The sequence below is a fragment of the Anomalospiza imberbis genome, chromosome 2 (assembly GCF_031753505.1).
Source record: "Anomalospiza imberbis isolate Cuckoo-Finch-1a 21T00152 chromosome 2, ASM3175350v1, whole genome shotgun sequence".
Classification (NCBI taxonomy): domain Eukaryota; kingdom Metazoa; phylum Chordata; class Aves; order Passeriformes; family Viduidae; genus Anomalospiza; species Anomalospiza imberbis.
In genome coordinates, this window is record NC_089682.1 from 57,753,755 (window position 1) to 57,780,276 (window position 26,522).

Genomic DNA, 26,522 nt, shown 5'->3' on the forward strand with positions numbered 1-26,522 from the left:
CATCCCTTCCACTAGCAGAGGGAAGAGAGACCTGATATTCACATGGTGAGACACTATTGTCATCCAGGGCACGGAAGGCCCAGTGTGTGAGAAGCACCAATTACTCTCTAGAGGAGCCTCCTTCACCATGGTCAACTTGGGCAAAACCATTCACCAAGAGCACCTCCCTTCTTACTTGCCATGGGGGCTGGGCCTGCTGCTGTGCTTCTGCCTCCGCCACCCTCCAGTCCAGGTGAAAGCCATGGGGATAGTGCAGATGCAGAGATGAGCAGGCCTGCTGCAGAGGCTCTCCGTTTCACAGGAGTTCTGTTAAGTAACAGCACATCCAAAGGATGCCTCAACCCTGCTTGCTCACTCCACAAAACTGCTCTTTTGCCCTTCGGCGAAGATGAACGTCCTACACTCGCGTTATCACTAGATCCAACACAGAGGACATCATCTTTTGTGATAACAGCCTGCACTTGTTACAACAGGAAACATAAAATCCTAGGAATGCCTCCAAGGCAGACCTAAAGAGCAAAAATAACCAGAGAAGCCAGCTGCTTATTGTTCTGTAGTTTACTGTTCCATCCCTGGCAGCCCCAAGGCTGTTTTAACTCACACAAACTGGATATGGCGTTTAAAGGACACAACACAAACAGGAGACAGCCAGAGCACAGCACTGTTCACCTCAGATCTGCATTGTCACTTTCACCATTTCCATCACTGAAAGCATCTGCTATGACATCCAGCACTTCCTCTTCAGAGCCAAGACAAAAATTAATGCTATCGGATATTTCTGTTGACCTAACCAGACACCAATAAACAAATTACATGGAAAACTGGTAAAAAGAAGAAAAAAAAAAAAAGAAAAAAAAAAAAAAAACAAAAACAAAAAAAAAAACCAAAACCCTCACAGCTCCCTCAACTAAACAAAACAAAAGTCCCAAACAAAACCTCAGCCTAAGCCAATTCCTCGCTGGCCAAAGGAAACATATGCAAGCAAAGTACTTGCTAACCTGCTAAAACTGAATGAAAAATGCTAATCAACACAACACATGTCAGCAAGTGATTTGGTTGCTTCAAGAGCTATGACTTCTGTATAGGAAACTGTCCAAGGCAAAATCCTGAAGCTCTGTTTAAAGCCTGGTTAACTACTTCAGCTTTCTACAGCCTTCAAGAATTCTCCTGCTTTGTGAACTGTGAAATAGCATTTGCTGCACTATTCCAGGTGGATAGACTTTAATGACTTTCTTCCACGTGATTAAATCAGAAGATGAGGAATCAATCATTTGGGCTTGTACATTTTGCATATTTTTGTACAAATCTTCTCACCATTCCATCTCTCTGCTCTCCCATCTACTACAAATTACACTCGTGGCGTGCCAAATGTGCAGTTTTTAGTGCCTGCTTAAATCCTCAGAAGTGAAATTGCAGATCACAAAACAGATACCCAGTATAGCAGGCAGTGCACAGATCTGCAGAGAACAAGATATGAGCAGCCAGACATTCAGTTAAGGCTCTGAAAGAGGCAGGATTCACAAATGTTTACCATGGTGGATGAATGGGGCAAAGATAAGGAAAAAATACAACTCTTTAACTAGCTTGATATGAAACATATTGAGTCAATTAACACAGTAACTGTTAACTCCACCAAGTAAACAGATGGTTGAAGAAAATAAAAATTCAAATGATTGAAGGAAAAAAAACCCAAGCAAATCACTTATTTAAACTGAGTTATACATTGAGCTCATACCATAACTGATTCAGACATCTGAAATCAGGTCTCTAACCTAGTTGAAACCTTTCCCTGTGACTGATGAATTTCAATACTTTATTTTTCTTACACTGTTCTCCAACTCAGGTGTCTGCATCAAACAGATGTCTTAAAAGAGTAAGTTATGGGCATTTTAAAATATAAAAGTTACTCAATACTCCAAAACTGAAGTTAGTCATCATAAGACAAAAGCCATGGCAAAGCTGTAAAAACAAGAGTTGCACTGGGATTTCTATCAAGCTACATTCTTCCCAGATTGTCACCGAGTAGAATATACAAGCCACAGCTCTCCAGAGAAACTGAAATGGATATGGCGCATATGCAAACCAAATCATCCTAGTTCCTCCATGCTCTTAACGCATTGACGTTAATTTGGATAGCCCAGAACACACTGTAACAAAGTCTAGCATGCAGCCTTGACTTTTTAAGTGCAACAAATAATTTTATTAGCTATATGTACAGACTACAGGGTATAATACTGCAGGTTAACTCAGTAGCATTTTCACATATGTTACATATACTCATATCATCAATATAAACAGTATGATTATTATCATCATCAATTTGATTCATTTCCATAGGAGGTTCATTTTGCTCCTTTTATGATATTAATTGATAGAAGGGTGGAAAAAATCTATTCAACAGAATTAAAATAAGTAACACCCTATTCCAGAGGGGAAAAAAATTTCCTCTTCACTTCAAACAGCAACATCAAAAGAATGGCAAGAAACCAATTCAAACCCAGAAGTCCATGGTGAATTATTAATTCAACTGCAGGAAAATTCAACCACATTATTAGAAGTCACAAGTCTGGAAGCATAACTAGAAGCAAAGTCAACTATAGCTCAAGAAATATTGCTTCGGGTTTCTCTTTCATCCCTACATCTGCTTTTGGGCTCCACGCCTATCTTCGTTCTTGATGCCTGCTTTCTTGGCATCTTTGGTATTTGCACTGTGCTCCCTCCTTCCCTGACCACACCTGTCCTACATGGGCCCTGAGTTGTACTGCTGTTCTCTTCCAAAGGCACATGCTGCAGCAGCTCAGAGCATGGAGAAAGCATCCCTGCTGCCCGCTCCTTTTCCATCAATGCTGGGGGACCTTGCTGCCCAAGAGGAAGGAGGCCAAATCCTTCCCGCCTGTGCCAGGCTAAGGCTTTTGATTTCACTAAGCCAACTGGAATTTGACTAAGTGGGAAAGCCTAGTACTCACTCCAGTCAATGAAAATTAAATGTAGGTGAAGTTTTACACTCTTGAGGAATACAGACTGAAAATAAACTATTCCCTTCCCACACACACCCTTAAGTTAGGTGCATTTCCTTTTAGCAAGCAATTTCATTTGAAACATTTAAAGAACAATAAACCCATGCAGCAGTAAAACATAAGAACATACAACAGGTAAGCTTCATAATACTGATTTTTCCACTGTTTCTTCACAAGCTTCTCACAAACTATAACTAACTACATTATTCACCAGTTTCTAACAACATGAAATATACAAATGCAAACCTGAAAAACTAAACAAAGTGTTTGAGTAGCATTCATGATTGTATTAGAGCCTCCAAGGCAACAACAGTCTCAGTTTAGTTTGAAATCTTCACTTAAACAGAAGTTAAAATGTTTTAATCATTGTAAGCCAATAAGAACTAATTTTTTTTAGGAAAAATAACTGAAGTACAATACTAAAAGTCAGACCAAATGTGTCATTTAAGCCACTAACGCCAATCATGTTTTTAAACTGCTGCATTTAAATCTAATCTGCCCTGAGGCAGGCAGTAAATTGCAACTTAAAAACACTGTCAATTTTAGACACCAAACATAACAGGTACATAAAATAAATCTTCCATGACATTTGTACTTACTTTATACTCCTATGATAAAAATACAGCACCCATAGTTGAATGTGACTGAGCAGACAAAACCCAGCATGCATGCAAATAAATACTTTTCCTAAATTTGTTTGCCAGTAAAAACAACTGTTACTTACTGCTATTTCTCTGCATGCAGACATGGAAATTCCAGTACCTTCTATCTGTTTTAAAGCGTAATCTTTATCATCTTTCCTGTGAAGAGAAAAAGAAGTTTGGTTTGTTGTTTTTTTTGTTTGTTTTTTGGTTTTTTGTTTTTTTGTTTGTTTGTTTTTAACTGCACCATGAATTCAAAGTGAAGTCTTCAGTACCATTCAGAGATCAGTTTCTAATTAACACAATTATGAAATTATGTATGAAATGTAATATGAAATTATATACGACATTTAATTATACAATTGGAAATTATGCATCTTATTTTCTTTTAATTCTTTACTAGTTAAATGTCTGGATATCCAGCTAAACTGTAAGCTAACCACAACACCTTGATAAAGTTAAAATATAAGTCTGCTCTCATTAGATTGAGTAAATAAAACTTTATTTTCTAAATGCAATGATTAACACTTCTTCCATTTCTTCCTTCTCTTATTAAAAAGAAAACAAAGCAAACAATTAGCACATACTAGAAATAAGCCTAGGGCTTTATCTCACATAAATGTATTACTCTAGGACACAGTAAGTCTCACCCATATTTTAATAAATTCTTAATCAGCCTAGAACTAATGTCACATTAAAACACATTTTCTTTCCCCTAGGTACCAAACTGCAAATGAAACTGCCAAGATTAATAAAAAAACTCCACCAGATGTCAGAGCAATCTGAAGAATCCAGAAATGGATTCCAGTGGAAGCTGTCCCTGTCCCTGACAGGGGAGCTAGAACTGGATGACCCTGAAGACCCCTTCCAATCCAAACCATTTTATGAGTTTATGAAAGTTTGTTCAGCTTCAAATGTACATACCACTTGTAAAAACAATACCGTAACCTCCCTGTACTTCATCCAGTCTGTACCTTAGAGTCACTTATTGAAAATGCAAGCCTATTAGTAACTCCAGCTACCAAAAGCAAAATCAGGAAGAGATACACTGCAGCAAAAGAAGGTACTGAATTCTTCTCATTCTCAGCCTCAAAGACTCAAAACTTTTAAGAGATGGAGTGCTTGTCCTTCCCACTTGTGGGCAGACATCCACAGTACTCCTGGGGGGCATGACACTTAACAGCATTGCTTTCAATATTTAGAGCACTTTTCTAGCCTCAAACCTCTAGGTTACATAAGAAGCCTTATTCATTTCTAATGACTCCAGCTTTCACAGCCATGAAGAGCCACCCTGAAAAAATGAAATTCAACCATCCTTAAGGCAAATAAAACAAAGCTGTAGTTAAGGATTGGGAACAAATGCACTTGTTTCTTCCAGCTCTCACCATCTGTAAAACTTTGATTTGCTTTATTCCTACCTAAAACACCCACTTTTCCCTATTCATTACCACCTAGGGAACAGAGAAAAAAGTGGGAAATTAATGGACAAAATCTGAACACGGATAATGAGGAGAAAGAACAAACAGCAAGCAGACAAGAGAAGGTTTCAGTAAGGGGCCAATTACATGGATGCAGTGAGATAAAAGACAAGAAAATATACAGCATTTGACACAAAAAAAGGACAAAAAAGAATAGGGAAGGCAACAATAGAAGACATTAAGAAGCTTCCATGTAATAAAACCCTAAAATATGCCAGCCTGGAAGAGAAAGAGACAATGCTGAGCACAAACTCTTATGTGGACAAAACAAGGTGTTACACAGTCCCCCAGAGTACATACCTCTACACAACTCAGATGAAATCAAGTTGCATGAAGCCCCAAACCAAGAAACCATTATGATACTAAGCACATAACTGAACTGTGCAACTCATTATGTAAGAATATTACAGGGATCAAAAGCACAGAGATTTAAGATCAAATTACACATTTGATCTTTTGATGATCTTTGGTAATTTAAGATCAAATTAGCACAAACCCACGGTAGATAAGGAAGTTATGGACCACTCCATGAGCAGCTTCCGAACATAACCCAAGGTGCTTTACAGCACAGAGATTTCAAATGCTGCAGACAGAAAAAGAGGGAAATTTTCACAGCTAAAAATTGTTTTATCTTCTACCCGCCTTAGCGAGCAATGGCTATCCAGCTGTCACTCAATAGAAATATGAAGCAGAACAAATTGGACTATAGCTTATTCTCATTGCCCTACATGCTCATCTACTTAGTTTTGAGGTGTTTGGAGAGATCTCTATTTCAAGAGAAGCATTACCACAGAGCTGCTGTTACATGCATTACCACTGACAGAAGAGGGAGCAAAATGGGCCAGACTAAAGGTTCTTCTCATTGCCCTCTTGCTCATCTGCTTAGATGTCAAGGTATTTGAAGGATAAGTTAGTGTTAATATGAGGTACTACCATAAATCTAGCAATATTTACAACAGTGAAGCCTGCCATACACTTAAGATGGTACAACTATTTTTAATTGGTCAAATTTTTGCCAAATTAAATCTGGACTAAAATTTTCCATACCAGATGGCAGACCTTCTCCGGAAATTTTTAGGGAAAAAACCCTCAGCTGTTTCCTAGAACAAAACTGGAAGAACACGCTTTCATCTGTGTATGCTAACTCTTCCACAATCCGGGCTTCAATGCTGAAATTTGACAGGCTGGCTTAAAGAATACAGCATTTGGTCTCCTCAAAGCAATGAATGAAGTCTCTGAAAATTAATCTTCTCACATTAAAGGCCATTTTAAGAGCTGAAATCAAGAGCTTCAAAGCCCAATCTTGCTCTGCCCTCACAGTGTCCCAGGGCTGTGGGGAATGAACTGTTCCCTTGCTGTGCTCTGCCCAGGTGCTGCATGTGGGAACCCAGACTAAGTGGCCTCTGCTGGGTCCTCAGCCTACCCATGCAGTCTAGAAGAAACAGAAGCATGGCAAAAAGAAGGAAAATAAGTTAAGGGATAAAGCACATTTTTTAGCACCACGCTACACTCTACTCCAGAATGAGGAAAAAAATAACCAAAGATGTCTAAAACTTAAATTCTCTGAATTGTGCTGGCACAGTTGAGATACAAAGTAATAAACCAATTCCTAACCCACTACTAACATGTTCTACACGGAGGCTGCTAAAATACCATGATTAGCAAATACACAAGTACCAGCTTTTCCATTTACAGGAGTAGGAATATCCTACTTTTACCTTTATGTAATTTCATTGAAAAACCTAATGTAATGCTTTGGAAGCCAAAGGAATTGGGGGAATACTTTTTAAAGGGAGTGGTAAGCGGGAGTGCCAAACACTATGACCAAGCTTATTTTAAAAATCTTAATAAACTATTTTGCCAATAGTCTGTTTAGAATCATAATGCAGCCCAAGGCTTCTCCATGATTTTGGACATGGGCGATTTCCTTCTCTGAAAATAAAGAGATGTTCGAAGATAAAGAGACATTCAAAGACAAAACAGAAGGAAAAAAAAAAAAAAACAGTAAGTAAAGAAGGAAAAAAAAATGGAAAGAAGTCCTGTTTATAAGCATCTTCCACAGCCAACTTTGAGTAACCATATGGGCCAGTTAGCAGGCTGCATTTTAAGGACACAGTAAGACTCAATTCAACTAAATTTCTTCCTTCTAATAGAGAGCTCATGTTGGGAAAATCTGTTCTCTTTCCCTGCTGCCTGGAATTTAAACATTAAGTAACTTCAGCAGCTCCTACCAGTAAGCACCTATCAGTAGGCTTAGAGAAGCTGGTCAGTCTGAAAACTTAATTTCATACCAATTTATTCTTACTTTCCTGCACTTAAATATGCTGGTATCTTCAACTCTGTGGTGCTCCCCAATAGTAAAATGCGGCATCAGAGCACCAAGAATAAGAAAACTCACTTTGTACACTGCTGCTAACAACAGCAGTACTAACTGTAGTCATGATCAAACTACATAACCTTGTGGAAAATCCTCAGAGGGACAACACTAACATCAGAGATGCAAACTTGAAAAAAATGCTTACCCTCAACACCACTTTGAGCAGATTTTAATGACAACAGCAAAAAAAAAAACCTACTAAATTACCATAAGAAACTATAAAAGGTGTTGCTCTTACAGCTTGAACAAACTAAATCAAAACATTGCCATCTTTAAGAGTTTCAAGTTTTTATTATAATGCTGCTTCTTAACATCGTAGTTTTTAACATTCTATTGAATTTGGAAGTACAACGGCATCATAAGAAATATTTGGTCTCTGGGGGAAACAAAACCCTAATCTGTGTATAAGTAAAAGAGAGGAGGCCTATTACACAAAAGGCAGATTAAAAAAAAAATTATTTCATCTTACATACCAAAAATGTCGTAGAAATGTATTGACACAACACTACAATGTATCCTTTATTCAGATCATCAGAACAGTTCAAAATTCATCTGAGTAATATATATAGCAGAATAAAGTACCAAAGTCTTTAAATCAGCAATGATCATTCTAAATGTACGTTACAGTTAAAAATCTCAAATTCAAAACTGACTGGTCACAATGTAGGATTAGTTTTGTCTATAAAGAAGGAGATGCAAAATCTGACAGCAGTTAAACATGTGAGGGAAATAGACACTTAAGTTTTCAACTACCAAAGGGAACGAAAAATGCAGTATCTCTTCTAGAGAAAACTAAGGAATCTCTTAACTGTTTATGCCTCTTATTCCCTAAAACTAAAAAAAAAAACAGATAATGAAAGATAAGTCTACTACTAAAATGTGTACTTTTGTTTTATTTCTACATGTTAAATTATGAAAATCAAACACAACAGCAATGTATAACATATAGGAGACTTGGCATTTTCATTTTGTGGCATCATTCCCTGTCTCTTCTCCCAAGTCAAACCAGTGGTAATTTTTGGTTTTATTTTTCAATAAATTAGAATCACTCTAGTCATACAAGAGATCCAATGAAGTCTACAAGAAGTAATCATTCAGTTCTTGGGAAGCGTATAAATGCACAAATGCAGATTTTGAAACTGAAAGATTTAATACCTTTATACTAAATGCCCATGATATAACCACAGCAAACATTTAAATACAAACCATAAGAACACATAATACTCTAGAAAGCAGAGCAAGATGAGGACAGACTTGGTACCCATTCAAATGATGACTTGCGAGAATAGAATTATCTGTTTCCCACAGATATTATCAACACCACATTCGTGCACTAAATAATCTTGCCAGAATAAGTTATTTATACCAGGAGTTCTAACTGTTTTGCATTTTGTACCTATTAACGACCAACCCAGTGTGTTGGAGAGCCAAGGGGCAAAGGACACAAGAGGCTCAGGTTCTCAGTGCTTTCTTGGCATCGATTTTCACATCACTGCACACTTTCACAACTACACACTCCCAACACTAGTGGCACAGTCCTGGTGAAAGAAGTAGAGGAAAACCAAATTAGGGACAATGTCAACAAACTGGACACACTCAAGTCTACCGTGACCAGGTGGGCTGCATTTAAGGGTGCTTAACAGCGCTGGCAAATGTCATTGCAAAGCCACTCTCATCTGCAAAAGGTCACAGTGCACACTGGCAGATTCCTGGTCATTGGAAAAGGGCAAATATCGGGACCCTCTCTGAGAAGGACAAAAGGTTCAGCGATATTATAGGCCAACCAGCCAAATCTCACTCTATGAAAAGGTTATGCAGCAAACCCTCCTTGGAAGCTTTAAGGAAATCAAATGACTAGGAACAACTAGCAAGGATTTTCTAAGGATAAATTGTGTCTCATCAACCTGTGTGTCCCATACAATGAGACGACAGTGAAAAAGCACTGGAGGTTACCTTGACCTTAGCAAAGCTTGTGACATGACCTCATCACACATACAGGGCCAAATAAGAGAGCCTGGACAGCAAGCAGCTGCCTGGGGCTGAGCTGCTGAGGTTAATCCTTAACAAGCCCATAAACTGCCTTTAAAACTGAAGAATGCAGTAAAATTTAAATTTACTAAGGGTCATTGTCACAACAGCTGAGAATGAGAAAAGTTTCAAATTGTAAAGACATTTGAATGTATGGAACCCAGCGGTTACCACTGCATACTTTTCAATGTACAATGCTGAACAAGAATAACTCTGCAGAATGAGATATAACAGTTCTGTGAAGAGAGAGGCTAACAGTCAAATAGCAAAAATTATGTGCATCAGTAGAAAATAAATTGTATGGGAAAAAAATGGATACTAGCCACTGGGTACAACAGCTGAGAAGTCACACTATAAGCACCTGACTTCCCAGAAACAAATTTGGGTCAAAACTTCTGTCAAGTTAATGAGCACACACAGTAAGTCTCATCACTGACCCTGTACCTTCAGGTAATCCTAAAATAAAGAACAAAATCCTATAAATAATTCTCTCAAAAATATCTGTGCTAACAATGATGCAATGACAACCACTTCATCTTCCTGTAATTTACTTTTACAAATCCTGCTGGTTTTCATATATCAAAATGTTTTCCAATTATGCTGACAAAAAGAACTGAAAAATACCAAGAAGTTTTGCACAATGGCTTGCTTTGACTCAATGAGTTGCTGCTGAAACAACCCCTTTTTCATACACACAGACACTCCTGTCCTTTGTGCTAGAGCCCAGGCACTCATTTTCTGATGGAGAGGAGCTTGTTCAGGGCTTGTTCTGACCTTATTCAGAAAGGTATTTCCAGATTTTTCTCTGGTACACTTTCTGCCCCATTAGTACATTGAAGTGGCCTGCTGAGTGATCAGATGAACACCGGACTTAACTAAAAACAAAAAGGAGTCATAGCAGAAGTACAGTAGTTCCCGTCCACATTTAAGATGACGTTAGATTATCTTCTAACCATTACATTTTTTTCCCACATCAGCTGGATGCAGTACATTCACATTTGCCAGCTAAGTGCAGCACCCCATGCAGAAGTAATTATGATCACTGGAAAAATTCAAAATAGCTAAAGCCACATATTTTTCAAAATATGGAAACAATATAAACTAAAATTATGTTCTTCTCTTATAGATGTTTAAGAAGGATTTGAAAGTTATTTTACTTTTACTGATACTCTATGCATATTATGGATATAAATTTCCAAAATTTGATTATTCTACAAATACTTAATTTTACAAGAGCCACTCACGGGTTTGTCTAGTGAGCACATTTCAGTTAAACTGGCTAAAATAAGTTGGACGAAACCAAATCAGAAGATAAATATTAGCTCAAATTACTGCTTCTTCATTTGACTGAACTTAAACATTTTGAAAAATGCAGTAGTTCTATAACACGCATTAAACCTACAGGAAATAGGTTAACATTATCTTTTCTATTATAAACTGTGTGCCATACAACCAAAGCATGACTATTTTTAAAAGTTCAGATTTATTCAAGCCTGGAGTATTTAAATGTATTTACAACCAGCTTAAAGTTTATCCCATCATAAATTCTAGCTTGTTCTTTCAAGGAAGAAATCTGCCAAAGAGGAGATAAAATCCCAGATTTTGTGATGAAAGCCTCTTATATATTAATATATGAGAAAGTATTATGAATAATACAACCGAGTCAGAAAATCTGTGACTCTGAACTATTTTTTTAAGGATTTCAGCTAAAAAGAGTAGTTTACAACTCTTCTCTCCTCTACAAAGTTACCTGCAAAGAGAACATGAAAATAAAGGAACAACTCTTTCCAGGAAGAGAAGGTAATAAAGTGCAGCTGGTACTACTTAATCAGTAGATGAGAATAAATTCAGTTCATAAAGTAGTGTGACTTCTTACATATTTATTCTTGCCACTAAAAGCAGCATCTTCCACCCATTCTAATACAGATGCCAGTATCAGGACCTCTTTAAAGTGTCACACACTCAAGCGTGCTCACTCCCAAAGGGGAGATTTCAGACTGCTTCCCTATCTATACAGAAATAAATGTTCTTTACTTCTTCAAATTCAAATGAGAGATACACACAAAAAAATATGAATAAAATGCATAGAAGCATGTTAAAACATTACTATTTACTGTTGCTATTAGCCCCCTGCTGCCCCCCCATATAGCTTGTCCTGAAAGAAATGCTTCAGAATGAGTGTTGTTAATACTTTAATATGCAATTTTTAGACTGTGCACTTTAAAAAAAGCAAAAAGAAAAACCTTTACAAAAGGATAGAATTATATAAGGTGCACAGTTTTTCACTGAAGCTGGTTTCATGGACTCGGATCTGATTTTACAAGATGTCATGTGAAAATAAAAGCCCATATTACTCACCACAATGCTAACACAAAGAAATTAGTCCAGGGGAAAATGCATTAACAGAACTGAAATTATTAAAGGTCAAGCTAAGTCATCAGTATTTTTTTCCATTCCCAAAATACTCAGGAGGATATGGCAAGATCGCTGGGCCAGAACAGCATCATTATTATTTCAGACAGCAAGGCTCATGCTAAGAATACTTTCTACTTCAAAATAAATCCCCCAATAATCAGAGCTTTTAGTGGGTAAAGAAAAAGTAATTTCCAAAGCTGGAGGAAAAACCATCAACAGCAACAGCCAATAAACACAAGGGCTTCTGAGATGGCTGGTGTGGTAAATGGCAATTACTGATTCCCTTTTTTCCTTTTGTTCTCAGATTTTTTTTAATTAACAACTTTTGCCACAACATGTAGTTTGGCAGGAAGTTCAAAGCAACCAAGTAAATTCAATGATGCACTGTACATGTGGTTCTTCTGATCTAAGAATTTGCTGCAGTCAAAAAGAAAGCCTTCTCTCAACATCTCTGTCTTGCTGCTCCCAGCCAAAAAATTCCCTCCCGTTATGTCAGCTCTGATCTGTGCCACACTCCATGACAGGACTCACCTCCTGCATTTTCCTAAGAGTTAGCTACTTCTAAAAAAGAAGTTAACCAATGTTAAGTAAGTTAACTAACATGAGTTAGCTAATTCTGTCCATTTACAGCAGGGTACAAGGAATTTCAAAACCAGTACTAACAAAGTATGTGGTAAGAGCAAAAGACAGCAAAGGAATTAGTAGGGGAGAGAGATGGAGGAGAAAAAAGCAAGATACCACTCACTTCACACCCTGCTTTCTAGTGGTAACACTGCAGGAAGTATGGCTGTCCATATTTCAAAAAACAGAAAAAAAGGCAAAAAAAAACCCAAAAAGCCCATCTTGCCCATAGCCCTGCAACTAGCACCGGCACAAAATTTCCACAGAGGAGAGAATCCCTGGCATTTGGTTATCTTTTCCTCTCGTAATACACAAAACTGTAATTTGCCAGCCAGCCTAACACCTAGGTTTTAAACCCACACAATTATGCAGATCATTCCAATGACATTAGCTGATGGGCAGCAGACCCCTGCTCCAGACTCAAAGCTCCACCACGGTGCTTTACTAGGTCATGGCAGTCTTACCAGTACTTTTATAGGAAACAAAACAACAAGTGCCTACACAAATTATCTCTAAAGGAAAAGACTGCTGTAATTCATCCACACTTTCCTTCTCTTCTCAGATTGCTCTTAAGTCACCTCAGTATTTGTACCACTTCAGAAACTAGAAGCTGCATAAAGAGAGCACAGCACTTCAAAGCATCAACAACAAACTGGGCTTGAGCACAGGTGTACACTCCAGAAAACCATCATTTCATTGGGTAATTTCTATTTTTGGTCCATTTTTCTTCAGTAGTCAAATCTATGACATTACTTGGTTTACCCAGAAGAAGGAACATATTTGTTGCTTTTAAAAAAAGCCTAACAGTCACAAACTTACTACTGCAGGAGCTACAAGTCCACAGATTATATTTGCTTATTTATTTGCCCTTAAGGGAATTCTCTTTCAGAAATGTATCCAGTCACTGAACAACTGTTTCTTCTCAATGACACTCAAGATTTTAGAGACTTTGTTCCCTTGCTCTCACAGACAAAAGAATCTTTGTCCATGGGAATGACTTAAGTTTTCACACAGATACTGCTCCACGTTCCTGAGTATTGCTGTTGGTTCTGTGGGGATCGGATTAGAAGCACCTACAATACTGAAAATAAGACTTAAAGCAACAATGGCACTGTGCTTTGTGCTCCATTCCACTGCTAGCAAGTTCTGTGATTCTCTCTGCTTTTTAGCAATTGCTTGCATTAAACCGGCAGTTTCATGAAAATGTCATTATAAACTTCACAATTGTTTTCTTAAACAATAATTAACTTGTGTGTGTAAAGAAAGGACCATTTTCCCAAACAAACAGCTCCACATCAAGTACAATGTGTTACTGGAAGATTGTGATACTCAGGGTAAAGCCATCATGATCAGTCCTTGCCTTCAGTATCCCAAGTAACACTCATCAGCAAAGCTTCTCCCCAGTTATTTATGGCAAGTGATTTCCAAACAAAACTTCTGAGCAGCACAGATTCCTGGAAGGTACCACTAATGACCTCTTACCATTATTTCACATCTCTAACTTCTCCATCCAGAGAAGGATCATCTCTAAATTCAGCTTTAGTCTCTGGTAGGAAGCTTAATAGGATGCCTTTTGAAAATATGGCTAAGATCACATAAACTGCATTGTCTTTGGCCTGCATATTAATTCCACTGATGCATTTTAATAGACTTATGAAGTGCTGAATGTGTTTTGCAAGACTGTTCTCTTCCATCTCAGCACCTATCATGGGTCCACTATCTCTGTTTTTGGTTCACCTTACCAATTAGTAGTTTCCACTTTTCCAGAAAGTCCTTTTAAAATCTGATCTCACCACTGCCCCTTTCCAGTTTTTCATAACTGGGACAATTTAAAGCACAGGGTTATACTTTCTGGTTAGAAATTTGCTCCTTCTGATGTGCAAAGTATATCTCACCTTGACAACTGTCTGCACTTCATGAACACCTAAGTTTGAGAAAGATCCTTCAATCACTGTCTTCATTGCTAATCCTTTAAGTTCTTTCATAATGTCTACATTCACTTAGCTCCTATTTCTTTATTCATCCTTCACAGAAGACTTAATTTTTCAAATAACATACACTCATTCCCAAGGGCTTCCTTTATTCTACTATTTCAGCATGTCACATTTTTTTAATTGATGGGTTTAGAGTACCTACTCACCCTCAGTCACTGAGAGCCCAGCAAAACTTCAAAAACTGCTCCCAGTAGCTTGCAACATGTCACTATCTTGGCTCTCTTAGCTTTGAGAGGCCATCTCCTCCCACCACCACCCCTCATATTTTCTTTTTTTAACTGAAGTGGTACTTCAAGCAGGTTTGTTTTTTTAAACCCTGTATAGATTTGGCATATTCCAGGAGCAAAGAACAGCCCATTTTTGTCACAGACAGCCCTCAGCAGTACCAGTTTGCATCTAATCTTACCCTGGTGTAGGCCAGGTCCCAGGTTGATCCCCCCTCTGTGCATGCCCTATCTGTTTCACTAAGTTACTACTCACTACCATGAAGTTTTGTCTTGGCATTCCTTCCCGCCCAAAAGCACCCACCTAAATTAAATGAGGCTAACAAGCCGTTCATTACTGTATTCTCTGCTTTGCAGCCTCACTGATCCAACACAGCACAGGCAAACAAGTCAGGCAGATGTAAATGCAGCCCTAATGATATTGTTCCCCTGCCCTTACACTCTACCCACAGACCTTTCCGTGTTGCAATAACTAGTCTTTTTTAAATGTCTTTTGGTATCTGACACTCATCTGGCAGAGTCACATAAGCTTCCAGTTGGGCTTTCATACAATGGAACTAACATAACAGTGAATGGCACTGTTAGCACATTTAATTGCGAGGGGTTGCTTTGTTCAACCCTGCTTAAATAGGATTGATGTTCACCCAAAAAGAAATGAGAGATTTTGAAAGCCAAGCTGTTCAAGTACAAAAAGTTAGATAAGATTCAAATTACAGTCAGGGACAAGTTTGCTGCCTTGCTGTCTTCAAGTCCCCCCAGGTAAAGCTTGCTCCAGTTGCTTTGATTGCAAGCTCCATACCTTGCACAGAAGTTCTGTGAGAAAACACAGTTGATGAAACCTGACTTTCCAAGGCTTCATTGTGGGATTATCCAGTTATCTGAATGCAAACCATAATTGGAAGTACATCTGAAGTTAGGGCTCCCCACTCACAGGGTAAGGCTATGCCTCTCACCAAAAATGTATCTTGGCCAGAAATACAAAGTAGAATCAAGAGTTTTCTGCAATTCAGATCCTTTTGTATTTCAAGTTCTCAGCTGCACTTATTTTTCACACAGACAGTAATGAATTGAGTCTTCATTTTTAGAGCAACTCTCAAGTGTCCTTTATTCAAATGTCAACATCTTGTATGCAAGGTGTTACAAGCACACAGCAGAGCTTTCCCAGAAAAACAGGCAGATTGTTTCAGTGACCTTTAGTTGTGTTCTTGCCTGCTCACAAAACATGCATTTTTTCAAGGATAATTTTAATTTTTGATGTTTAGGCTAGCATCTGTAGTTGAGAAAATCATTATGCTCCCTTGAACATTTTGTCCTTTAAAAAGTATCTGCAGCTTTAATCATGGCTTATACAGTTCTTTTCCTGCAAATTCTAAACTGACTGCACAATATGCTTTGCCATACTACCACTTAACACTCAAGGTTGTTAAGAAGCTGTTGAATAGAAACTGTTTTCTGAACAGCAGTATCTTTTTGTTTGAGTATCACACATAATTTTACAAGCACTCTTTGGCATCCAAATATTCCTATGATTAAGTCACTAGGATATGCAAAAAAAAAAAAAATGCAATAGGGCAACATCAGTAGAATCCTCTGTTAAAAAAAAAGCAGAATATTAAATGGTATATCCAGCACCTTTCCTATATAAGCTACTAAGGACTTCATATACTTCTGTATAAAATTCAATATATTTATTCATAAAATCACAGAATGGTTTGGGTTGGAAGGGACCTTAAAGATCATCTAGTGATTTCCAAATTCAAGCAGCTATCTCTCAAATGGGAAGCCTCAACACACAGAAGTTAGCAATTCATTCCCAAGTAGCCAAACAAAAAATTGTAACTACGAATAAAGCTTGGGCTGTAATCCCAAATGTGCTATTTTATGGGGCTTGACAAGGTCCCAGAAACCATTTGTTGAGCCTTGAAGGAGACAAGAGAGAACAGCAGGCTAGCCAGGCAGAACACAAAACCCTCCTGAATGGTTATCAGCCCGCACATAGCAGTAACACACAGCATTACTTGCCAAGCTCACAAAGAAAAGATGGGGGACGGTGGGGGGAGAGGAGCATGAGAGGTACAGCACTGGGAGGATGAAGCCTGAAACTGAAACTTTATTCCCATCCACTCACAAAACACAGGCTCCTCTACTCTGAATTCAAGATTGCCTTACAGTAGAAGGCTACCAGAAAGAAAAGCAAGCCTTTTATTAACAGCAGTGTTCTCTGACAACCTTCGTCTCCTGTACAATCAGCACCCTCAAAAACTAACCCCTGTTCTCTAATGGGAAATCACGCACATGCAATAGCCACTCCATGCCCCCACTATTTACATATATTACTGTAATTTGAAAGTCCAGAATCAAACTACATTGAGACCTTTGCTGGTTTTTTTGTTGTTGTTTTGCAACACTACTTTCATAGCCTCTTCTCTGTACTTGTCATAAGCTTCAGGTAGGAATGAAATACCAACTCACCTTTGCTGCAGGGTATGAAAATAAATCAACACCTCTGTGACAAGATAACAAAAGATCACACCAAATAAGGTCCAAAGGCCACAGCAGGACTCTCTCAACCACATGACCTTAAAAACCTACAAAGCCTGGAGCCATGTAACTGGGTGAGAAGGGAAGGAAGAAGATGGAGGACAGTTAAAAGAGTGGCTGACCAGAAAAATGTAAAAGCACAAGACTTCATGCAATATGGCATGCCTACCTCATTATGTAGATACAGTTTAATTAGGAACTTTGTAATTACTACAGTGAAGGATCCAAAAGAGACTCGGGGCATATATTTTAAGAAGATAATACCACATATTACATACATAAATAAAGTTTGTGGCATTTAGAAATTCCACACCATTGTTGACAGGAGTCAGAAGCCAAAGGCTTGCATGCCAGCTCTGTGGTTCTCACCACCTGCCTGCAATCTCCACCAACTGATTTGGGTCAAAACAGTTGAAATCAACACACAAACATTCAGTCAAAAACAACAACAACAAAATCACCACTGAGAGAAGACAAGAGTTGTCTGGAAATTTATAGTGAAAACTAACAGCATGAGGTTCATGATATAACTCCTGTAAAGGCTCCATACAGAACTAATCAAGAAGCTTCAAGTCCAGCCCCACTGTTTCACCTCTCACCAAGTAAAATTTTAACTCCTTACCTCTACTTGTGGCACTCCCAAACTCTATGTAATGTGGAAAATTAATCTGTAGAGAATTCTCAAAGCCAAGAAATGCTTATACTGTATTATAATTAGAAAACAGTTAGCTTTAATTATAATAGCATAAATTATAACATCTGTATTGTCTTACTCTTCGCATGAGACTAAAAATATAATAAGTTTTTAAAATGCCTCTCAGTTACCCTACCTCGAAGTCAAAAGGAGACTCAATCTGACATGTACCTCTCAGTAAATATCAGTTTGATATAGACCTTGATGAAGTAAGTGATTACGTATCCAGTGTAACTCAATCAATACACCCTCATAAACGCAGACAAACTGGAACTAATCTGCTAACCACCTTATGAATGGCCAGAAAGTGGTTTAGTGTTAAAAAAAAAAATAGCCACCAAAACTCAGAATTCCTGAAGCAAGCAAAAGCAGGCTCTTCTGCATCCATTCCAGAGCTTGGCCTGATCGCTACACGAGCATCCTAACTTCTACAACTGCAACAGTCAGAACACGTTACAACGGTCAGAAGTGACTGGTTTTGACAACATTACAGAGCAGACGCTATGCTGTTATCTTTTCCCTTCGACAATGGATTATGCAGTTTATCTACACTACATTAAAATATTTATGTTTTCTGAAAACATTCTAGGTCAACCATCTTTAAATGCTGTGAAACAAGAATAGCACAAGAATCTTGCACATTATCCAATCCATTCATTATTTTATCTAACTTAAATAGTTCTGCCTTCTCTATTTTCCAAGATAAATATTCTTCATCCCTTCAGTCTCTCTTTATACAAGAGTTTCTGAGAGAGAATTAAAATTCTTGCAATAGCCTTTTAATTGGTAGGTAGAAACTATGACATACCATATTAGAGATTATGCAACCCAATAACTTACTGCACATCTACTAGATTTCCACCATTCTGCTTCTTTTACAACTCATACAGACCCTCAAGGGGAGAAAAAAAGTAGATTAGATTTGACTGCATGCAAATGTATTTTCATAACGCCAATTACAATGTGTCAGCAGGTTCAAATTAAAAAATCTGTTCCCCCCCCTACAGCAATACTTCCAACATAGAACTCTAAATGCTGAAATTACAAAAAAATAAAAAAAAAAGTCCAATTCCACTTGTGTTTGGGACCAACATCACTTCTCACAGTTCCTGACAACAACTAGGACAACACCAGTTTGCTTAGTGTTGGTTTCCCACCTTCAGTCTCACCACTCAAGTCTCTCTCCAAGAGATTAGGAAAGCTTTCAATAAAGCGCCAGGAGACATTTTTACAGTTCAAGACCCTCAATTATGTAATTTTTTTCTGTTGTAATTAAAAAGTTAGATACTGCCTAGCAGGGACATTCAACAGTTTCTTATTCTCATCCAAACCACATCCAATAAACAGGAAAAATTATTATTTGGAAACACTCCAAATTGCCACTGAAACAGTCAGGCTTCCTCCACAGAACAGGCTTCTCTCTCAGATTTCTGACTATAGCTGTACCATAAAAAGGGAGAGGAGAGCCAAGAAAGACCAATCCCAGTAAGCCCTGGAACGCAGCTTGGACATTACCACGTGCTCAGCACATGGTGCCAATCCCAGGAAGGGCCGCACCTCCTGTGCTGCACAAGCTGAGCAGCCAGGTTTGCACTAGAGACCCCAGTGTCCTGCCACCTCAGTCTGCCAGTGACTGGCACTCAGCTCCTAGGGAGCTGAGAAAAAAAGTAAAAACAGTAGATCTGCATGTTCACCAAACAAAAACTGTCATTATTTTCCAAGTCCAGCATAAGTCAAATAGGTAGATTTTAAAGCTGGGTTCAGCAGTGCTCCTGACGGAGCACCCAAATGGCACATAAAGCAACTTTTATGCAAGAGATAACTGACATTTTCTGGACTCCCCCCAAAAAAGTAAACTACCCTACAAATACTAGAGATGAGCAACAGTTCCTTTATCTGAAGACTGATGCTCAACATGCCATGCCTGTGTTCCCTTCCCAGTGTATGCCATTAGAGTAAAATGCCTTCTTGTACACCTTTCCACCATAAAAATAAACCCCATTAGAGTCAAATGCTTCTTTGTACACCTTTCTGCTATAAAAATAAACCCCATCAATTCACAGATTTTGCTCTAAGCAGGTTTTAGAGCCCACTGCAGGTAGTGCACTGATGAAAAAGACACCACTATTGAATAAAAAGCCAGGAAGATTCAACCACATAGACAGACCACAAACTTAAAATAGAAGAGATTAAAATAAAAACTCTAGAATACCATTTTGCTGCAGGCAGTGCATCAGATAGAGCTCAATTATGAGGCCTGACATTGTCACTCAGCTGATTTGGTGTTCAGTTGGGTCAAGTTTGGCAGTTAATATGTGAGAAACATCCATGGAGCTGTATCTGGTGATCCTCTGAGATGGACCAGCAGAGACTCCAAGCCTCACCTTGTGGCAGAGGGCACTGCAGGGCTCGATTGGCTTTTGTCTTGGAGCAAGACTTGAAAGAAACCCTGGTTACACTCCCATGTGATCACCAGCACACATACTACAGGACATCTCTCCTTCATTAGAAGGATTCTCAGTCCATCAAGATTCCTGAAAGACTGTCCTCCAAAATATTCCTGTGTAGTTCAAGTGATGCAATTAACTTCCTAGGACTAGGATACACAGCTATCTAATTTTCAATTGCCTTACTGCACCTCAGAGGCAGCTGTAAAACCTGGAAAGCAGTAAAATAAAAAAAAAAAAAAGGAAGTGAAGACTGCAGTTGTACTACAGACACTGCTCCTAGTATTCTTGAACTGGGTTTTATCACCAAGGACCTTATAAGATACATTTGTACAAACTGAATTACTAAAATTTAGTTATTTTTGGTGATACTTCTCTTAGTCATCCATAGTAGAAAACATCATTTAAGAAAAAGCTGAACCAATGTTATTAACAAAATATTTGCAGTCCTGCAGGCCACTCTTCAAAGTACTCTAAAAATTACCGTGCATATCTTAGCAGATTTGTGCTATTTAAATTAAGAATTAGAATCATGTTGCAAAGTTTAAAGAATGCTTGTAAATTCAAGAGAAATATAAAAAAGAAAGTTTGAGCTGTATAGACTCTAGAAACAATTTTAAAAATGACTGATCCATCACTACTTACCATTTGGGGAATACTAAAACAATGCAAGAGTATTTTTTTAATATATGCATGTACTAATAAACAAATACTGAACTCTGTTGCAGGTACTCCCCACCACAGGACATAACATCCATTCATCTATTACTACAGCTTCAGGAACATTAAATGCTATTACTAAATGTTATTATTTGCTTCTTTGCTTTAACTGATTCCCTCTGGATAAAAGGATGTAAATAAAACCTCCAACTTCAATCCTAACTCCACCCTTGTAATTTAAGATCACATATGTACAAATGTATTACAAGCCACAAAAACATCTATGGGTGCTTCTATTTTACATATTTTAGTGACCATCCAAGGGCAATTACACAGGATATTTAAAAGAAAAAGTTTTCAGAAATCAGAAAGGCAAATGGGAAGCGTTACGGAAAGGGATGGGAAACAAGGCACTAAATGAACAACAAAGCAAAGAAAAAAGGAAACTATATATATTGCTTATCTTTTTTTTTTTCCCAAACTTTAATCAAATACCATACTTTGATTTCCCCACTCACCAACAAGAGTGAAGATTTAAAAACATATACATCCGACTGTAAAACCACCTTTGAGCAACTATCCATTTTTAAAGCAAACAATTCAATTTTTTCCTGAAATTTCTCAGAACAGCACTACCACCAGCATTTTTAAACACTCTCCCAAACAACATCAAGCAGACTGATGGTTTCACCAGAAATGCTTCAGTAGTATGACATGCTGAATTCCCTACACTTTGCTGCAGTCCAACATGCTGAACAGCTGCAAGGCTGCCTGACATAAACATTAGAAATGTAGCCGTATCTTTCAGTACCTCGACTTATTTTTCATATTACAGATCTCTGTATGGGCACAGAAACATGGGCTGGCTATATCAGCAGCGTTGGTACCTGCATATAAGGAGACTTGAGGCAACAGCCTATCACACTGCTCGTTTTTCTTTCCTCTTGCCCTCCCAAAATAGACATGAAAAATTCTTATCTTGCCCAAATTCTATGAACGGATGGAAGGACCCAAATAGAAAAGTTGTGCAAAAAAGCAGTTACCTGACTCCTACCATCAAACAAAATTCACGCTGAAGTAACTGTGCTGCAATTAATATCAGCATATTTAAGACAGAGGCGAGACAAGACAAGGTGCAACCATTTTCATTACAGCTGTTCTCGAGGTAATAGCCAGAGCATTTCCTTCTAGAACCAAAAGCTTATGTAAACATAACCAGATCGTATTTTGGCCATGACTGACCACTGCCTGCTTTAAAAGTTTATTTATCCAATGTAAAAATAATAGCCAGATTTTTAAAATGTACCTTATCTGAATGACAGTATACAGAGCACCACTGCAGTGAGACTTTAAGAGAAAGACTAGATGCAATTCAAAATTTAGGACCTGCTACAGGAACAACCCGTGCGTCTCCCGTTTCTCCTCTCCCTACTTCCTATTGTTCCGCTGCTCAGCAAGTGATGCCATGTCACGGAAGAGGGAAACCTAAATGACACTTTCATTAGGTCTTTCTCCAAAATGTTTATGCCAAGAAATTAATTTACTCAGGTCTGTAACAAGAACTGGTCATACACAAAAGGTGGTTTAAAGCATTCTAAAGCCCCAAAAGCACGAGCAGACTTTGGCTTTTGAAGCAGCCAGCAAGACGACCCAAAATGGTGACTACAAGTAATAAATCATATTAAAAAAAAAAAAAGCATTGTTAAAAACAACAACAAAAAAAAAACAGTTCTATGAAGCCGATGATCAGGCTGAACAGTATAAGCGGCCACTGCTTTACTCATAACGAGAATCCATGCAGGCAACGCTTTTCCTCGGGCACAAAATTTGTTCCTGCAAGCCCACCCGCTACCGAAACACGACTCGGGCACAGCGCTGAGGGGCTGGCGACGCTCGCAGGCACCCGGGGGGAACCAGGCGCCGGCCGGCCCGGGATCAGGCAGGGCCGGAGAAAGGACGGCACTAACGCGGGGAGCGGGGGGGAGGCACACGAGCCCGTGGGGCAGAAGGCGGCCGGGGGAAGGAGGGCGCGGGCGGGCCGGGGGTCCCGCGCCGCTCGCTGGCTCACTCACCCGTCCTTGCGCTTGGCTTTGTAGACGTGTCCGTAGGTGCCCCTGCCCACCTTGCAGCCCTCGTACTCGAAGAGATCCTCCACCCGCTCGCGCTCCCCGGTCAGCTTCACCTTGAAGTCATAGTCCATCTTGGGCGCCCGCCGCGATCCGCCGCCGCCCCCGGCAGCCGCGCCCCGCCCCGCCGCACACACCGGGCGGCGGCAGCAGCAGCAGCAGGAGGAGGAGGAGAAGGAGGTGGAGGCCCCCGCGCCGCCCCGCGGAACATCCAGCGGCGGGGCTGCTCCCTTCGCTCCGAGCCCCAACCCCGGCGCTCCCTCCCTCCCTCCGTCCCTCCCTTCGCCCCACGCCAGGAGCGGCACCGCCGCCGATCCCCGGGCGGGCTCTCGGGGCCGCGCCCGCGCGCGCTGCCGCAAACGGACGTCGCAAACCGCGGGCACCTCCCCGGCCGCGGGCAGCGCACCACGTGGAAGGGGCCGTCCCGGCGTGCCTTGCGGGCGCAGCCGCACGCCGGGAGGTGTAGTACAGGCCGAGGGAGGCCGGCCGGGCCGCGCTGCGCTGCATGCCGGGAGCTGTAGTTCGTGGGCAGGGCACGAGGGGCACGGGGCCCGTCATCAGCAGCCACTGCGACCAGCGCTCGGTCCCATCCTCAAGAGTCACACCATGGACCTGGAAGAGTTGTCCAAGCACTTCTTGAGCTCTGTCAGGCTGGTGCTGTGACCACTTCCCTGGGGAGCCTGTGCCAGTGCCCAAGCACCCCCTGGGTGAAGAACCGTTTCCTAACGTCCAGTCTAAACCTCCTCTAACACAACTTCAGGCCATTCCTTCAGGTCCTGTCGCTGGTCACCACAGAGATCAGTGCCTGCTCCCCTTTCTTCCTCCATGAGGAAGGTGCAGACTACAGTAAGGTCTCCCGTCAGTCTCCTCTGCTCCAGGCTGAACAGACCAAGTGATCTCAGCCGCTCCTTCACCATCTTGGTTGCCTTGCCTTGGACACTTTCTAATAGCTTAATGTCTTTCTTATATTGTGGTGTCCCAGGCTGCTCACAGCACTCAAGACGCAGATGGATGTCACAGTGCTGACAAACCTCTGTGTGGCTGCCGAGACCAGTCAGGATGTAATACAAAAACTGTTTGTGTTTAGCAAGGCCCTTGTATGTGACCAGTAACTGGGCATTTCCCAATTCCTCTCCTTGGCTGACAGAGCCAGAGTCACCCACCCAAGACAAAGTCAGCCAGTAATCTTGTAGAACAGGCAGCTTGGAACTAAACTAAAGCTACAGCAATCTTCCTCGTTACAGCCCGGTTTTTGGCATTTTTAATAGTCATGCACGAATGTTCCACGTTTCATGTCAAGAATGCAGCACATTGAGTAAACAAGTGGGCACTCAAATCCCCTAACTTGGAGACATCACAGAGCGTGAGGGCTCCTGAAAAAAGTAACAACATATTCTGGAATCGTCTGAAATCATCTCAGTTTTCAAATACAAATCTCAATTTTCATTTACACATTAGCACTGATCCCTGAAAATTGGGGATAGGGTTGTGCCTGCTTCCCAAGCTGGCATCACTCAATCAGACCCACGTCAGATGCCCACAGCTGGACTTGCAGCATGTTCCTATGTAGTTGTTAGGGATATTATGTATATTGAATAAAGCAATTAGGCATATGCTACAAAAAATAAGTGCAATTGAGAGAAGCAGCAAAATTACACTTTATTTGCCCAGCAACTCAACTAAATTTTACCAGAATTGCCCAGCACCTCACTACATCAACCAAACAGAAACAGGTCAGGACAGCCCAGCACAGATCAAACAATCTGGAAGATGCCATCCACCTCACAAAGTTCACCCATCTCAGCCCCATCTCTGCTTTCAGGGACTGCTGGGCTTTGGGGACTTTCAAGGACAGTAAGGGACCAAGCTTGCATGGCCACACCCAGCATGTACAGTACCTCTGGCCTGCTCACTACCCTCAGTCCTATCAGCAGGAGAGGTAGCAATAACCACACTTCTGTAACTTTGTACTCTTCTTTGCATTATTAATCACTTTTTTGTGGAGGCAATGAACATCCAAACTCCTCCACATGGATCCAGTTGCTGCACAGTGATTAATGGTTGGGATTAGTCCCAAGCTGAAACATTGCAGGATGTGGAAGACAAACAACGTCTGCTTAGAAAGGAAAGAGATCATGAAGGAAAGCAAGAATAGACAATCCAGATTAATTTTCTGATGACCTGTACTGTTTCACATTTGCATAAAACATTTGGAAAGAATTCCAGGCTTTGACAAACTCTAAGAAGTCAAAACCACACTGAGATACCTTCTTTCCCAGATTGTTGGTCCTTTTGTAAGAATATTTACAAATTTGATTGAATGTTTCTTTCCTTAGTTTTACATACCATTTGAATTGTATGCCTTCCAGAACAAGTGTAGCTGCAAATCTACTGCACCTTCGCTCTGTTTCCACTTCAGGTACTTGTATTGAAACCAACGTCTGATTTTACCAATTCAGACATATGGTCCCCAACTCAAGAGAGATTTGAAACAGAAAGCACACTTTGGCTCTTTTTATAATGAGAAATAAATATTGACATTTCAAGGTCAACTTTTAACTCTCTTTCATGGAAAGCTGCATACTTTCTGTGCTTCATTTCAAAAATCTGTCACAGTGTAATATAATTTCAAGGAAAAGTTTAATTTTAGGTCCGCTCTTCAAAAGACAGACACAACGAGGATCTGGTATTCCTGACTCTCAGATCTCCCTACCCACAGTGGCCCTTTCAATTGATAGGATTTCTTATCTCTTACTGCTTGTTTTTCATTCTCTTCTCTCATGCTCTCTCAGGACTCAGTTTAAAAATATATGCTTAACACATCCTGCTGAAGTTGGATTTTTGGAGCTTTCCTCTTTCTCTTTTTTCCTCTAACAACATTCATGGTTTGCTGTATCATATCCTTCTGTTCTGAGTTTGTGTAATTTCTAATATGCCCAGAACACAAACACTTTTGACATTTTTTTGTTTGTCACCACCACGCCTATGAAGGATGCCCGAGTTCTCTGTAGGGAAGCCACTGTTACCGTATTAGCACAGGTAATGTGCAGTGGGTTGGAGACAGTTATCAAAGTGAGCTGTGACCAGAAAGGACAGTAGTCAAGGAAGGCTGACACCATTAAACATTTCTGAATTTATTTCAGGGAATTGTCTTTCAGGTGAAAGCCTGAATTGTCTGGGAACAGGATGGATTGTGACAATAAGTAAATGCGGTAACTTGGGGTATGGGAGTGTGTAAGAGGTTTTACAGCGACTTCTG

At 39.9% G+C, this 26,522-nt stretch overlaps 1 protein-coding gene across 9 annotated transcripts in view; it reads right to left on the reverse strand.

The window, feature by feature from the left end:
- CDK8 (cyclin dependent kinase 8) overlaps window positions 1–23,508 on the reverse strand; it is a 107,560-nt gene extending 84,052 nt beyond the window's left edge. For 2 of the 9 annotated variants that reach the window (XM_068181232.1, XM_068181231.1), the window contains exons 1-2: window positions 23,210–23,504; window positions 3,742–3,817 (exon numbers count right to left, since the gene is read on the reverse strand). In XM_068181232.1, coding sequence (XP_068037333.1) covers window positions 3,742–3,817; window positions 23,210–23,337 — 204 coding nt within the window. In that variant the 5' untranslated portion in view covers window positions 23,338–23,504. Of the gene's footprint in view, window positions 1–3,741; window positions 3,818–23,209 lie in introns of all 9 variants that reach the window. The other 7 variants (XM_068181235.1, XM_068181234.1, XM_068181233.1 and 4 more) reach the window with 6 other exon arrangements.
- Between the last annotated feature and the right edge of the window lie 3,014 nt (window positions 23,509–26,522).